The sequence below is a fragment of the Myotis nattereri genome (genome assembly GCF_964212035.1).
Source record: "Myotis nattereri genome assembly, chromosome: 17".
Taxonomy (NCBI): domain Eukaryota; kingdom Metazoa; phylum Chordata; class Mammalia; order Chiroptera; family Vespertilionidae; genus Myotis; species Myotis nattereri.
Window position 1 is genome coordinate 44,614,735 of NC_138092.1, and position 17,026 is coordinate 44,631,760.

The following is a 17,026-nucleotide window of genomic DNA, read 5'->3' on the forward strand; positions in this document are numbered from 1 at the left end:
TAAAAAAATTTAGGATAAAATTGCAACAACGATGTACTAATTCAATGGACAAACAGCAGAGTCAAAAGTTTATTTTACCAAACTCTGATTTTGATAACACAGCATCTTATACTTCATAGTTGACTTTCATTATCATGATCTTTAAGGAGGTAATCTTTGCAAAACAGTTTTAAGGCATCATTCATTTTTCCAAAGTCTCTCCCAATTCCTTCTCAAATCACTATCTTTTCAAGTGCTAATTTGTGTCATCTTTGTTGCATTCCTCTCCTCTCTGTATTGATTGGCTAGGTCATCATTTGTCAACTTCATGGAAGCCTGATTTACTTTTCAAAATCTTGAAAGCCCAGGTCTTTCTCAACACTTGCACTACTTTCCACCTCCCTGAAGCTAGGTTTAGACACGTGACTCAGTTTTGACCAATGAGGTATAAGAGGAAGTCTATGGTGGGACTTCTGGGAAATATTTATTCCTCCTGCTACAAGGAGAGAGGCATATGGAGAGAAATTTCACTCTCTACATCCTGGCTATCCCCCTTCCTTCCTGCCTTTAAATATGGCTCAATGAACATTCGATGCCTGAAGCCACAGTAGCCACCTAGAGACCATGAGGTGGCAAGTCTCAGAGAAAAGCCACCTGCAGATTGTGGTGAGGCCGCTGCTAGAGTGTTTGGCAAATACCCCATTGCTGGCTGAAAAACTGGCCCTCCAGAACAGAATTTAAGACCATCATTAAAGATGAGTACCAATGCTGCAGCAATCTCAGACAGGTAGCTTCACAGGTGTTAAGACTTAGTTGAGCTTAAAAAAAAATCACTCTAGAATGACATGTAAATAAACATTGTAGCAGAAGCTATATTAAATCTTCCATTTGGTTCTATTGGTGCTAGGGATGAAGAAGATTCCAATGCAGAGTGCACTGCCATTTGGCATGGAATGAAACTAGAGATCCCACTCAATTTTCTGTCTTTACAAAGCACCCAGAAAAGTGGTATTTTATCTTTAAGAATTTGGTATGAAACTGTTTTTTAGTTTGGAAAGTGATCCTAGGCAAAAAGACATCCTGCTTTCAAGAATGAAGCATGACACCATCCTACCAGTGAGCCAATGAGTACAGAACTGCACTCTGAAGGACATTAAATTGTCTTGGGACAAGCCGCTGTTGAGGACAAGAAAAGACAGGTCTATTTTTATCCTGCCACACACTTCAGTACCAATCCATTATCAGGAAAAAATATGATGGTTGTGGATCAAGATAAAAGTGATGGGAATCTCCAGAAAAATTCTGAAATGAGTCTGATCGCTCTAGTTTGATTCATGAGTCCTGGAAAAGACAGCAGAAGGAAAACGGGAAGGTGTTCCTCATGGTGGGTCCAGGCAGTAAGACCTCCGCCCCCCTCCCACCACCCTCACCCCATCTCTCATCAGGGAGGGAGCCCCGCGCCTCCTATGGGCTCTGTACGGTTTTGGTTTGTTTGGTTTTGGGGATCCTCTGCACACTTTCCCGAAATGCAAAGGGCCTTGGCACCGCATGCCACAGGCGCGGGAACTCAGGTGCAGAGGCACAGTGACTTGCCGGGACTCAGGGCCATGGCAGACCTAGGATGCGCTCCCGTCGGGCGGTAAATCGCTCACTGAGCCGCAACTCTCTGCAGAGGCCGTGGAGAATAGCGACGTGCACCCGCCTTGCTCCCGGGAACTCGGAAGGTTCAGACGCGGGCGGAGCAGGGAAGCAATTTCCATCCAGTGGAGAAGAGGAGCCCGGGCTGCGGCAGCCCCGCCCGGAGTCCCACAGCCCTCCCCGCCAGGCACGCCACCCAGACCCCACCCAAGTCCCCTCGGCCAGCGCGGCCCAGGAGGGGAAGGGAGGCGCAAAGGAGGGGCGCGTGCACCCCGCCACTCACTCACCTGCCGTCCGGGCCGCGAGGGGCAGAGCCGGGCCGCCGATCGCGCGCGGGTTTGGCACCGGGGGGGGGGGTCCCCACCCCGCCTCTCCGCGGGGGAGCTTCCTACCCTCAGCCCCGGACCAGGAGCCCGCGGGACCCCGGCTTCCGCCCCTGGCTCCCCTGGCCGTCACGTGACCCAAGGGGCGGTGCGTCACGTGACCGCAGGCGGGCAACGGCTGATGACGTTTGAGCCCGCGCTCGGTTAAGGGAAGATTTGGGGTCCTGTTGTGGGAAATCGGGGTGCAGCCGGACGGAGCTGGGAGGGACGGCAGGCAGGTAAGGCAGACGCGCGGGGTGGCGATGGGGAGGCCGGGAGGTGTCGCCTCCCTCCCGGGGCCTCCGCGGGCCTCCTGGGCTGGGGTCCCCTCCGCGTCTCGTCGGCGTCGAGGCTGCGGCCGCTGACCCCGTCCTGCGAGACCCCCCGCTCCGCCCTGCAGCCCGCGGCGTGGGGGACGGGTCACGCGTTCCGGACCCGGGAGATCTGTTCCGAACGGTCTCTACACCAGGGCGGTGGGGAGGTCGTCCAGACACACGCTCGGCGCTGCAGGTCCGTTCGGTCCCGTCAGGGTTTGCGGGGACCAGAGGCGACGGGGATGAAGCCCGGGCCCCGGGGGCGGCGCTGCGGGGGGCGGGGGCGGGGGCGGGGTGGCTGCTGCTGTGACTTCCCCGAGGCTCCCCCGCCGCCTGCCTGGTGGGAGCCGAGTCGTGCGCCGGGACGGGTCCTGGGTCGGAGCGCTGGTGCCAGCTGCTCCCGGGGCAGGAGTGGCGGGCGTGGGAGCAGGTGGCTGTGATGAGATTTATTGAGAGAGAGAGAGAGAGAGAGAGAGAGAGAGAGAGAGAAGAATGAATATGACAGAGGGAACAGGCTTGCACGGAAAAGGGAAGGTTTTAAACAGAAAGCGCACCCTTGCATCCTGACATAGAGCTCCGCTTCAGCCTGCGCAGGCCGTGCGTTTGAAGGCGGCCAGCACATCGCTTTAAGTTCTGTGCCTACCACTGAGCTGTGCAGGAGGGAACCGTTGGACGTTTTTTTGTGTGTGTGTTTTTAATCCTCACTGGAGGATGTGTTTTTATTTATTTTTGTGTGTTTTTTAAGAGAAGAAGGGAGGGAGCGGGGAGAGAGAGAAACATTGATCAGTTGCCTCCTCTACACACCCGGATGGGGATTGAGCCCAAAACCTAGGTATGTGCCCTGAACAGGAATCGAACCGCAACCTTTTGGGGACTCCGCTCCAAGCAGCTGGGCCACCGGGCCAGGGCGAGCAGTGCTTTTGCATTAGCTAACCATTGGTCCTGCCTGCAGCGAGTCTTATAGACCTGCTAGGGTCGGAATGTCTGTGTCCCTCCGCCATTCACGTGTTGAAATCCTAATGCCAGTGTTATTTTATTAGACGGGGCCTTTGGGGGGTGCTTAGGACTAGAGCAGTGATGACGAACCTTTTGAGCTCGCTGTGTCAGCATTTTGAAAAACCCTAACTTAACTCTGGTGCTGTGTCACATAGAGAAATTTTTTTATATTTGCAACCATAGTGAAACAAAGACTTATATTTTTGATATTTATTTTATATATTTAAATGCCATTTAACAAAGGAAAATCAACCAAAAAAATGAGTTCATGTGTCACCTCTGATACGCGTGCCATAGGTTCGCCATCACTGGACTAGAGGGCGGAGCTCATGGGTGGCTTAATGACTTTATAAAAGAGGCTCCAGAGAGGTCCCTTGTCCCTTCTGTGGTGACAAAGAGGTAGAAGGCATGGGCTGTGAACCCGGGAGAGGGCTGTCACCAGAACTTGCTGTACCTTGATCTTGGACTTCCCAGTCTCCAAAACTGTGAGAAATAAATTTCTGTTATTTATAAGCTACCCAGTCTGGTATTGTGTTATAGCAGCTGGAATAGCCTAAGTAAGACAAGGCCTGTTAGGGGAGGCAAAATAACATGCTGGAGGAAAACTCAGGAAATGTGTAACCTTATTTAAACTTTCTCGGAGACTATAGGGTACAGGGACCAAAAGGATTGCTGTTACCGGGGAAGGCTCCAAGAGGAGGTCGAGTTAAACCAGGGTTTCTCAGCCAGCGCACTGCTGACACCGGGGCCAAATAATCCTTTCTTTGGGGGGCTGTGCTGTGACATATACTTAGCTGTACTTCATGGGAAGAATGGAAACGTGTGTCTACTCCATGTTTCTGCCCCATCCACTCTCTGTGCTTCCCAATCTGAAACTTTTCCTTTGAAATATTCCAGAATCACAGGAGAAAGTTTTCCCCAGCTCTCTGCAAGTGTGAAGTTGTATTGGAGTAATGTGGATTTTGCCTTCACATAAAAGAATAGCTACTATGTGGTAGACACTTTTCCACTTATCCTGAATTGATTAATCCTTATATATATTGTATCTTAGTCAGCTGGGGCTGCTATTTTAAAAAAACTGTAAGCTGGTAACTTAAACAATAGGAAATTATTTCTTAGAGTTTTTGGAGATAAATGCTGGCGTGGTTGGATACTGGTGAGGGCTCTCTTTCTGGTTTGCAGTCGGCCCCCTTCCCCCTTCTTGCTATGTCTTTACTTGTGAGGAGGAGGAGGACGAGGAGCAGAGAGGATGAGAATGCACCCTAGTGTCTCTTCTTCTTCTAATAAGGACACCCATCTTATCATGGAGGTTCTATCCTCATGACCCCATCTAAACCTGATTATCTCCCAAAGGCTTCATCGCCACATACCATCACATGGAGTGTTGGGGTCTCAACATATGAATTTTGGGGAGACACAATTATCTCAATGTCCACCATACATGTGTGGTCCTAAGAATCATCTGGGGGACTTCATAAAAACACTGTTTCCTCTGTGTGTCCTCTAGAGAGACTCTGATTCAATGGGTCTGAGATAGTATCCAGAAATCTGTAATTTTAGTAAGTTTTCAACTGATTCCTAAGATCAGAGAAGTTTGAGAAAACTGCAAAATTTAATGTATCCTTAACACATTGTATGTGGGAAACGTATTTATACGTTTTACGTATTTATACGTTCTACCAGTGTAGTAGAGCACGGGACACGTATTAATACGTTTTTTATAGACTAGCGGTAGAATGCGGGTAACGTATAAATACGTAAACTAAAGTTATCGTAATTTTACTGAACGTTGCCATTTGCGCAAAAATGGCCCGCGCCACCTGTTAGTGCGCGATAAAAACTACCCGCAAACAATGTGTTAATAATGCTATGAGAGAGATGTGGCTTTTCTGCTTTTACACAGGAGCAAGCTGCAGATAGAGAAGATAAGAAACTGAACCAGGGCGTAGCCAGGATGGAAGTTCCAGGCCTCTGTGTCCACTATCCATTCTCTTAAGCACTACTTTGTATTGCCCCTCACAGTGTTATAATAATGAAGTTGATGGTAATATCTGTCCCCATGTTAAAAGATTTATGTGCTGGGGATTATCCTGAGTGTTTTATTCTGTATCTATATCTATCTACTAGGGGCCCGGTGCACAAAATTCGTGCATTGGGGGTGGCGGGGGGTGGGGGGGTGCGGGGGTGGTCCCTCAACCCAGCCTGCCCCCTCTCACATACTGGGAGCCCTCAGGGGATGTCCTACTGATGGCTTAGGCCCGCTCCCTGCTCGCCTTGGGGAGCGGGCCTAAGCCGCCGTCTGGCCTCCCTTTGTGGGAGGCGACCGGGCTGATCAGGGGAAGGCGCCAGCCCCATCACCCTGCTGCTGCAGCCACTGCCAGTCACCGCAGCCACCAAGATGTTTTCATCAACATGGACTCCAGTCCCTTCACCATGAAAAAATGACAACTTTCTTTAGGCATTTTCAAGATGTGTCTTTCATAGGATATGACATTTCTTTATTATTATTTTTTTTATCCTCACCTGAGGATATGTTTCCATTGATTTTTAGAGAATGTGGAAGAGAAAGGGAAAGAGAGAAACATCCAAGTGAGAGGAACACTTTGATTGGTTGCCTCCTGCATGAGCCCTGACCTGGGCCCCGGCCAGGGAGGAGCCTGCAACCTAGGTACATGCCCTTGGTCAGAATTGAACCCAGACCCTGCGGTGGGCAGGCCGAGGCATTATCCACTGAGCCAAACCGGCTAGGGCAGGATATGACCTTTCTTAGCCCTCCAGCAGCGGACCTTCGTTTTTTCCTCCAGGAGTGAGGTGGAAAAACCCTACATCACCTTCTTGGATTTTTATTACCCAAGTTACTAAGAGTATTACCAGTGGCATACAGGGAGCTTAGCCAATGAGCAGTCAGAAAAGGTGTTTCCTCTGTAGTTCACACGGATCCTCAGCTCGGCCCCTGCCCAGGCCTAAAACCTCTGGCTGGGGTGTTAGACCTGGGAAGGGGACCCCCAGCCCCGTGCCATCGCGGGCTCTGCCCCTGCCCAGGCCTCAGGCCTCTGGCTGCGTGTTAGGCCTGGGCAGGGGACCCCCAGCCCCATGCGATCGCCTGCTCTGCCCCTGCCCAGGCCAGAGGGGCATTAGGCCTGGGTAGGGGACCCCCAGCCCGCTCCAATTGCCTGCCCAGGCCTAAGGCCTCTGGCCAGGGCGTTAGGTCTGGGCAGGGGACCCCCAGCCCCGTGCCATTGCTGGCTCTGCCCCTCCCCAGGCCAGAGGGGCATTAGGCCTGGGTAGGGGACCCGCAGCCTGCTCCGATCGCCTGCCCAGGCCTAAGGCCTCTGGCTGGGGCGTTAGTCCTGGGCAGGGGACCCCCAACCAGCTCCGATTGCAGGCTCTGCCCCTGCCCAGGCCTCAAGCCTCTGGCTGAGCCTTAGGCCTGGGCAGGGGCCCCCTCGGCTCTGATTGCAAGCTCAGGCCCTGCCCAGGAGTCCCCTGGCTCAGGCCCTTCCTAGGCTGCTCAGGGCCCAGAGGGCCCTTGGAGTGACCTGGGTGCCCTATGATGTTTCCTGGACCCAGGCCACTGGTGACTAGTATGCAAATTAACTGCCATCTTAGGTGGGTTAATTTGCATATTTGCTCCTGATTTGCTGATGGGCATGGCTGGTGGGTGTAGCAGAGGTATGGTCAATTTGTATGTTTCTCTTTTATTAGGTTAGGTATATATCTATATCTACATCTACATCTATATCTATATCTATATCTATGAGCAAACTCATAGTCACTGGATCATCCTTATTTTGCAGAAAGATAAGGTGTAGCATTGAGAGGTTAAATAATTTGCCTGAAGTCATTCAGCTACTTAAGAAGTAAAATCAGGCTTTGAACTCCGATAGTCTGGTTCTTGAAACTGCATGCTTAATCCCTGCTCTGTATTGCCTCCATATTCTGCTCTATAATGCAGCTAATGTTTATTTTAATCTAAACATGTTTCATGTTATCTGTAAGTAAAATTGATATTCCAGGAAGATGTGCCCTGCTTATACTGTGGCTTTACCCCCTAGTTCATATATGTAACACGCTTTGAAAATCATGTCTATAGAACTGTGCTGCCCAATGCAGCAGCCTCTAGACCAGCGGTTCTCAACCTGTGGGTCATGACCCCTTTGGCGGTCGAATGACCCTTTCACAGGGGTCGCCTAAGACCATCCTGCATATCAGATACTTACATTACGATTCATAACAGTAGCAAAATTACAGTTATGAAGTAGCAATGAAAATAATTTTATGGTTGGGGGTCACAACATGAGGAACTGTATTTAAAGGGCCAGAAGGTTGAGAACCACTGCACTAGACGCACGTGGCTTTTTAAAGTTAAATTGATTAAAATTAAACACAATTAAAAACTCAGTTCCTCAGTCACACTGACCACATTTGAGGTAATGGATAGCCACACATGTGCCTAGTGGCTACCATATTGGATAGTGCAGAGCCTTGACCATTTTTGTCGCGTCTGAAAGTTCCTTTGGGTAGTGCTGCTCTAGATCATGTAGACTTACACAGAATCCGACTAGGAAACTGAATACTTGAACCATATCATTTGATCCCTGCAAGTTTGTATTTTTTGAGTAATGGTAGTATGACAGGCAAACCCCCAAATCAAAGTGGCTTTGCAAATTTAAGTTTTTGTTTCTTTCATCCATTGAGCCTGTTTAGTGGGGCAGTTTTCCTCCAAACAGTGATGCCGCGTCTTGGGCTTCTTCCATATTCTCCATCTTCAATATATAGCTTCCAAGGTCACTGCTTGCCTGTTTCAACCTATCAAAATGGGAAGGAGCATGGAGAAAGTGTGTTTTTTATGGACTGGGCCTGCATATGGCTCATATATCATTGCCTTGAATTCAGTCATATGACCACACCCAACTGCAAGGAAGGCTGCAAACTATGCTCAAGCTAAGTGACCAAGTTGAAGAGGAAATGGGATTGGTGGGCACCAAGCTGCTATCTGAGGATATTTTTCAGTATGACTCTTATCTCACTAGAAGCCTGATGCACAAAATTCATGCAAGAGTAGGCCTTCGCAGCCCTGGCTTCCTCTGGAAGGGCATCTGGACAGTTGTTCCGCTGCTCGGCCGTTTGGTCGATTTGCGTATTACACTTTTATTATTATAAATATGTGATGATCCATGATGCCTTGATTGCCATGGACAGACTTATTTTCCAGGAATTACTGGTGTACTTTTTCTTTATGGAGAAAGAGAATTCTGAAAGTAACTTAAAAAAAAATTTTTATTGAATTTATTGGGGTGACATGGTTAATAAATATATATAGGTTTCAATATACACTTCTATAATACATCATCTGTATATTGCATTGTGTGTTCACCACCACAAGTCATCTTCTGTCACGATTTATTGACCCATTTTACCCTCTTTTTAAAAAAAATATAGAGAGGAAAGGAGAGGGATAGAGAGTTAGAAACATCGATGAGAGAGAAACATCGAATAGCTGCCTCCTGCACACTCCCCACTGGGCATATGCCCGCAACCAAAGCACATGCCCTTGACCAGATCGAACCCGGGACCCTTCAGTCCACAGGCCGACGCTCTATCCACTGAGCCAAACTGGTCAGGGCCATTTTACCCTCTTGTATCCCTCACCCCCCTTTCCCTCTGGAATCCTCTGGTTGTCTATGTCTGAGTTTTTGTTTGTCTTATTTGTTCATTTGTTGCTCTCAATTTTATATGCCACATAAGAGTGAAATCATATGGTTCTTTGTCGGTTTGACTTTGCTTAACATGATGTTCACAAGTTTTATTCATGTTGTCACAAATGGCGGTATTTCATTTTTTCTTCTGGCTGAATAGTTAGTATTCCATTGTGTATATGTATCACATCTTCTTTATCCAATCATGTATTAAGGGACACATTGGTTGTATACATGTCTTAGCCACTGTGAATAATGCTGCAATAGGGGTACACATGTCTTTACGAATAAATGCTTTCTGGGTCATAGGGTAATAACTCTGTTCTTAATTTTTTGAGGAACCTCCATACTGCTTTGCATAGTGGCTGTATCAATTTATATTTCCACGAGCAGTGAATGAGGGTTCCTTTTTCTCCACAACCTCTCAGACACTTGTTATCTATTGTCTTGTTGATAAAAGCCATTCTAACAGGTAATGAAGGGGTAGCTCATTGTGGTTTTGATTTGCATTTCTCTAATAGCTAGTGAATATATCAGCCATTTGTATGATTGTCAAGATGCTCATAGCCAAGTCTGTATTACAAGTATACACTGAGTGGCCAGATTATTATGACCGGCCAGATTATTATGACCACCCCATCAGTACTTCATTGACACTTCCAAAAATACTGAATATTGAAAACTTCCTAAGCAAATACTCTCAAGGTTTTATTATTATTTGCATAACTAATTGACTTCATTGTACTGATGGGGTGGTCATAATAATCTGGCTGGTCATAATAATCTGGCCACTCAGTGTAATACTGGTAGAATTCTAAAGAATCCTAAGCCTACATGATTGCATTCTAACTTTCTCATGTACTTGGTTTTCTCTTTAGTCTTTTTTTTATTCTGATTTTTATGAATTTATTATATGTGTTTGTATTTATATTGTATAATCTGTCTCAACTTATTTGTTGTAATAAAGTAAGATTGTAAATAACACTGTCTTTCACTAAAATGCAAATATTCAAAAATCATCACTGGTTATTTATAGTCATATATTCTCTCTCTTTTGGTGTAAAATATTAATACCGCAGAAAGTTCCAGAAAATGACATAACATGAACTCTTGTTTTGTGATTTGGATTTTAGCATGTGTAACATTTTGCCTTATGTGCCTTAGTCTTGATTTTTAAGATAAATAAAAAAAACCAGATAAAGCCATTTTTCTTTATAAATTTTATAAATTCTTTATCAAAGCTCATAAATTGTATTTCATTGTGTTTGAAAACTTAGGTAAAAATTCAAGATGCCGGGGCGTTCCAGTTCAAATTCAGGTTCAACTGGTTTTATATCCTTCAGCGGTGTAGAATCTGCTCTCTCCTCCTTAAAAAACTTCCAAAACTGCATCAACACTGGAATGGACACAGCTTCTAGTGTTGCTTTTGATCTTGTGGAAACTCAGAGTAAGTAGTCATAATTAAAATGTATTTCTTTTGTGTCTATTTGAGGTAACTTGTGTGGGGGCATTATGGTAGGGATGCCAGGTATTGCTCATTTTGTGTGTACCCTTGGGGCAGTCATTTAATCCCGCTGGGCACCTGTTCTTTCATCTTGTTCTGTATGTCATATAGTGATGTGCTGAGGATGAAATGAGAATGACTCATTCATGTGTATTCAGGCAGTTATGTGCCAATAGGAACCGCACTGGAAATTTATGGGCTAAAATATGAAGGTTCCTGACCTCAAGGAACATACAATCAAAAGTATGTGGCATTTGTGAACTTTACAGTATACAAATGCATTTGATAAATATGTTTTCCAGTAACTTAACTCTGCAGTGGAACATCAGTTCTTGAACTTAATTTGTTCTCGGAAGGCTGGTGGAAAACTGAAGCATTTTTTTCATTAGAAATAATGTAAGTTGAATTAATCCATTCCAGACTCCCGAGTGGTTCCCTGTTTTAACCTTTCTTATATACAGTAAATGTCTAATGTACTGTTTAACCTATAAATAAACACTTTAAAAACAAAAAGGACATGAAATGTAAATAAAAATTTAACAAAAAGGAAAAGAAATGTACAGTAAAAATGAAAATTTAATAATAATAATAAGCAGCAACAAACCAAAAAAAAAACCTATGAAACTATTCACAGCACATTATCCTGAGATGTTAATGATGGTAAACTGACTCATACTCTCAAATTCTCTCCTTCATTTGTTGCCTGAGAGACACATGGTTGATTAAAGAGATAGTATGAAAGGGTTGTTGAGTCAAGAAGCGAATTGTTCGAGATAGGAGATATTCAAGAAATGAGGTTTAACTGTATTTTGATCACCTTATAGACAGACTAAGCTTATGCTAGAGGTACTACTGCCAAAGGAAGGCCTCTACAAAAGAGACCAGCTTCAATGGACTTGACCAACATTTTTGGATCAGAATATCTAGAAAGATGTTATTTGCTTTCATTGGATTACAGTTGTTTTTAATCTTATACTAGAGACCCAATGCACAAAATTCGTGTAAGAGTAGGCCTTCCCCTGGCTGTCAGCACTGGCTTTCCTCTGGCACCCGGGACCCGTGCTTCCCTCGCAGCCCTGGCTTTGTCGGGAAGGACATCTGGTCTAATTAGCATATTATGCTTTTATTATAATAGAATAGATGTGGAGGCAGGGGATCAATATTATCTTTTTGTTTTCTTTTTAATATCATTGGTTTTTGTAATTTGATTGTGATGTGCCCTGGTATGATTTTCTTTGTTTATTCTGTCTAGTGTTCTTTGAGCTTTATGGATTTGTGGTTTTACAGTTCTGATCAAATTTGGGAAAATTTCTGCTGCTATTTCTTCAAATACTGTTCCTTCTTACCCCCTCTCCATCTGGGACTCCAATTACAAGTCTGAGGCTCAGTTGGTTTTTTCCCCCAGTCCTTTTTCGCTCTGACACTGATTTGAAAAGTTTGTATTTCTATGTCTTCAAGTTCACTATTCTTGTTTTCTGCAGTGTCTAACATGCTGTTAAGTCTATTCAGTGAATTTTTAATTTCATGGGGTGGATTTTTCAGCTGTAGATGACATAAGAAAGAATTAAATGGAACCTTATTTCTATCTTGCATTTCTCTCTTCATTATGTTCTTGTTCTCTTCTATATTCTTGAATATGTGGAGCATATTTATATAGCTGTTTCAATATCTTTGCTAGTTCTGTCATCTCAGTCTATTGCTGCTGCTTAACATGGACATTGTATGTATTATGTTGTTGAGCGTTTGGATTTTGTTGTCTTCCTTTAAAGAGTTTTGGTGTTTGTTTTGCCAGGAAGTTATTTGTGGATTGAGCTGATCCTTTAAACTTTGTTTACACTAGGGAAGGTCTAGTGTAGTTTTACTTTAGGGCTAATTTAGCTTTGTTACCTTGGCCTTTCTGGAGTCTCTGTTGATTGTCTGGAGGGTTCTGTGAGAGCTTTGCTCTGCTGGGTGGAATCTGAATGTCCTTTTTTATCTTTTAAGGTTTTTTTTTTTTAAATTATGTTGTTTTAGTGATTTTAAAGAGAGGAAGGGAGAGGGAGAGAGAGAAAGAGAATCATGGATGTGAGAGAGAAACATCAACCTGTGCCTCCCATATGCACCCCAGCCAGGACTGAACCTGCAGCCTGGCCATGTGCCCTGACAAGGAGTGTCTTGCAGTGCTGTATGAGTGCTGGGAATTGTTCACTGTACGGCTCCCAGATGTTCTCAGCAGCTCAGGCTTCAGCATCAGGCCCACGGGATCCCTGTGCAGATTCCGAGGGCACTTTCCCTGCGTAGCTCCCTCCCAGGGCTCTGTCTTGCAAACCTCTGCTGCCTCAGCCTTCCGTAACTCCAGTCTCTGGCTCCTAGGTCCTTTAAGACTTCTGTGCTCTCCTTGCTGCCCCCCCATCCCCCCCGCATCTCCACCCCCTCTCCCTTGCAGGGAGAAGGACTCTGGCAGGACTTATCTCACTTGTTTCCTTTTTTGCAGGAATCATAGTTCCCCTCCACCGATTGTCCCGTTGTCAAAGCATTTGTTTCATATATTTTGTCCAGGTTTCTAGTTGTTTATGGCTGGAGGGCTAGTTCCATACCAGTTATTCATTCCTGGCTGGCAGCAGAAGTCACCCGTCATCTTTAGTGGGTGGCCTCTAAAGGCCTTCAGCCTGCCCAGCCTGATTTGTAGTCTATTTTTGGGTATTTGGCTTTGGTATGTAGCCTTGGATAAAAGTCCTAATAAAATCTTAAATCATAAGAGGAGAGAGCTGGAACATAAACCTCCTGTAAGATTGTATCTGTTTATTTTCAGGATTTGCTTCTGAGTGTTTTCACTATGAAGTTCCTTTTTTTTTTTAAGTATATTCTGGTACAAAATACAACACGCTCTATGTAATTTAGAAAGAACTGTGAGCATTGCTTTTTGAAAGGTTCGTGCTCTAAAGTGGGAGTCAGCCAAGTTTTTCTGTAAGGGAGTAGATAGCAGATATTTTCAGCTTTGTGGGTCATGTGGTCTCTGTTGAAGCTCTTATAATTATTTTGAAAATAGTTTTGACTCTGCGGACCTCATAAAAGGTTCTCAGGGACCACAGCCCGAGAACCACTGGTTATGAAAGTGAATGGGACTGCGCTGAGCAGGCCAGAGATGGCATGAGGAATTTCCTACAGAGGGAATGCCATGATGCCCCCCACTGGAGTAATTCAGCAAGAGCTTATTAGAAAAGCAGGGTTAATGTGGCACCAGACTGACGTGTTTTCTAAGCACCCAGAGAGGAGGAAAACTCCTGATATTTCAGGACATTTAGTTACCTGAGAATTGAATTTCTCCCTTGCTAATGGGAATGGGGTTCTTGGACACCGCTGGAATGAGCACTTCTGGAGGCCCCCACTAGAGGATGAGCTGTGGTAAAAGGCTTTATTTTTGTGGCGTTACATTCCTCAGGCTCCAAAGTCCCACCTCCCCTAGTCCAGTCCTGAAAGAGGGGCAGCTGGGCGTTAGCAGAGTTTAAAGCAAAGTCAGTATCCAGAGCTTCGGTTCCGTGGTGAAGCTGAGTCCCCTGAGGCTAAATTCAGTCCACTGTGTGGGTCCCACATGGCCATGAGCCACATGGGTGAGTGCAGAGCGTGGGAGCCCCACAAACCAGGAGTCAGGCACGAGCAGCAAGAAAGCAAGAGAGAGAACTCCCTCTGTTCTGGAGTTTAAATATTAAATCTTCCCGAGTTTCCAGTGGCCACACCTATTCTGGCCACTGACTTGCTCCCAGGTGACTGCACCTTCCCACATCCCCCAGACTTTACTGGGCATGAGATCAAGAGGACTTGATTTGTGTGCTTTGTATCTTGTGCGCACACTGTCAGTTAGGCAGACAGTGCAGGGCTGTGCATGTGGAATGCCTGATTCTCATCCCAGCTCTTCACTTACAGTTTTTGTGACCTTGGGCATGTTCTGTTACCTCTCTTTGCTTTTATTTCTCATTTGTAAATGAGATAATACAAATTATGTAGAGCAGTCCTAGATGCTTAAGTGATCATGAAATGTTAGCTATAATTATTTCAGTCACGTGGTTTGCATTTGAGTTGACTATAGTGAATGGATTGTGAGAAATTGAAGTGCAGAAGAACAGGAGGGGAAGTTCATGAACTATCCTCAGAGCAGTTCCCTTTTCCTCTTAACCTTATAAGGTGAGGCACACTTTGTGTTGATCTTTTGGGTTGTCCAACTTCTTTTTCTTTTTTTTTTAGAAGGAATGAGCTTTGTTCAAATAGACGGTAGTGATCACTTAGGTATCATCTCACTCTGCACTGCAATTCTTGTCACTTTATTATTAAATCTCTGTTGAAGGGGATTCTTGCCACCAAGAACTTGAGGGGTGTGAACGTGTTCTGTTTTGTTTCCTGTTGGTTGCATATTTCTATACCAGATGATTTTTCTAGCTTATTTGAAATAACCACTTTTGACTCTGTTGTATTACTGCATAATGGGGTTTAGGCCAGCTGTCGCCAACCTTTCGGACCTCGGTGCGCGGACCACGGGTTGGCAACCACTGGTCTAGGCCCGTGGTTGGCAAACTGCGGCTCAAGAGCCACATGCGGCTCTTTGGCCCCTTGAGTGTGGCTCTTCCTGAGCCTTAGGAGTACCCTAATTAAGTTAATAACAATGTACCTACCTATATAGTTTAAGTTTAAAAATTTTGGCTCTCAAAAGAAATTTCAGTCGTTGTACTGTTGATATTTGGCTCTGTTGACTAATGAGTTTGCCGACCACTGGCTAGCCTAGGCAATTGGACTCTTACTGCCACCGTGTCTATTAGTCTTTCTCTAAAATTGTTGATTTTCTAGAAGTAGCTTCTTTATTTGACCTAATTGGGAAATGAAATTTGTTACATGAGGAGATTTTTCGAGATAACTGGAACTTATTTTTCAGAGTTTTAAATTTATTGTATACTTTCCTGCTTTCTTTTTTTTTTTAATTTAATAGTACATTTATTAAAGCTGAGGACAGTGAAACAAGGAAGGGTCTAGGATAGAAGAAGCAACAGGAGAGAGCCTAGGTGGGGTTGCTGTCAGCTCACTGGAAAGTAAGAGAAAAGGGGGCCTTGGAGACAGGTTCAGGGGGTTAGTTCAGGACAAGCTGCTGCTGCCCATTGCTCCCCTGGTTGCAAGTCTTGTGGGGTCCTTAGAGTTTAGGAGATGCAGGCCTGTGGAGGGGAGGATAGCGGGGAGGGAAAGGCGCCGTTTCTGCTTGCTTAAACAGAGTGTACTGACCTACTTTACCAGAATTGTTGTTATTCACATTATCCTTAAGCAGTTGAATTTTTGTAAACTGTTTGAGTTTAGTTATGTGAATTTGAGAAGTGGCCCTTCCCTGAAATGTTAATGTCCCTCAGGGTTGTGTCCTTTCTCTTTGTACCTCTCTGCCAGGGCCTGTCCATGGATGGACTTCAGAGGTTTGCTTAATGCTCTTCTAGGGAAGAGGATTGAAAGTTTTTTGTTTGTTTTGTTTCTTATCCTCACCCGAGGATATTTTTCCATTGATTTTGTGAGAGAATGGAAGAGAGAGGGAAAGACAGAGAGAAACATCGATGTGAGAGAAACACATCGATAGGTTGCCTCCTGCACACACCCGACCAGGGCCTGGGCCAGGGAGGAGCCTGCAACCGAGGTATGTGCCCTTGACCAGAATCGAACCTGGGACCTTTTGGTCCACAGGTTGACGCTCTGTCCACTGAGCCAAACCGGCTAGAGCGAGGATTGAAAGTTTTTATCAGATCTTGCTAAATATTTGTGAGGAACATTTGGAAGAAGAGGATACATTTTAAATTGCTCAAGGGTTCTGTAGATAAGAAACCTTGTTGGAAGCTTCTTGGTTTTTCTCTCTCTATTGCTTTTTTCTTCCTGTGGCTTTGTGGAGCCACAGGGCAGAAAGACTTCAGTAGTTATGGTCAGCAGATAATCGGTGTTTGCTGAACTGTGCCAGGGTATGGTGATTATGATGGTCATAAAGGTGAAGGTAACATAGCTGAATGTTACAAATTTCCAGTGTGTGTAGGCACTGCTTTCTTACATGTGATATCTCATTTGGTCCTAACAGTAATCCTGTGAAGGAGGGACTCTTGTTATTCCCACTGCATACATGAGCGAATGGAGCTTGGTGAAATTGAGTCCTTTCCGAGGATCACAGAGTTAGAAAGCGTAAGAGCTAAGATTTGAACATGTATGTTCTGACTCCTTAGTTTCTGCCCTTTGATCTTACACTTGATCGAAAATTGATCGTGTTTGCCTAATGGCATTTGCAGTAGTCAGATACCACTGAAATAATCTTTAGCTCAGAAAATTTTTTGTTGTTGTTGAAGCTAGCATTATCTGATTTTTTTTTCCTGTTCTTTCCCTTCCCTTTTTCTCCCCTCCCCTCCCTTTTTCTCTCCTTTTCTCTTCTTTTCTTTCCTTAATACCCAAATGAGGTTGCATGATTTTTCTGAAACAGCCTATCAGCTTTTGTCTCTTCTGCTAGAGAAGTTCTCAGCAACTTCCCGTGGACATTCTCTCCCTCTGAAG

General features: G+C 45.1%; 2 protein-coding genes across 2 annotated transcripts in view; one reads left to right on the forward strand and one right to left on the reverse strand.

Moving 5' to 3' along the window:
- The window catches only part of WASHC5 (WASH complex subunit 5), a 47,830-nt gene extending 45,750 nt beyond the window's left edge, over positions 1-2,080 (reverse strand). The window contains exon 1 of the mRNA XM_081111429.1: positions 1,905-2,080. The gene's annotated coding sequence lies outside the window, so the exon portion shown is untranslated. The remainder of the gene's footprint in view (positions 1-1,904) is intronic.
- A 40-nt stretch (positions 2,081-2,120) lies between these two features.
- The window catches only part of NSMCE2 (NSE2 (MMS21) homolog, SMC5-SMC6 complex SUMO ligase), a 223,153-nt gene continuing 208,247 nt past the window's right edge, over positions 2,121-17,026 (forward strand). Inside the window, exons 1-2 of the mRNA XM_081111432.1 lie at positions 2,121-2,218; positions 10,266-10,435. Coding sequence (XP_080967558.1) covers positions 10,279-10,435 — 157 coding nt within the window. The 5' untranslated portion in view covers positions 2,121-2,218; positions 10,266-10,278. The remainder of the gene's footprint in view (positions 2,219-10,265; positions 10,436-17,026) is intronic.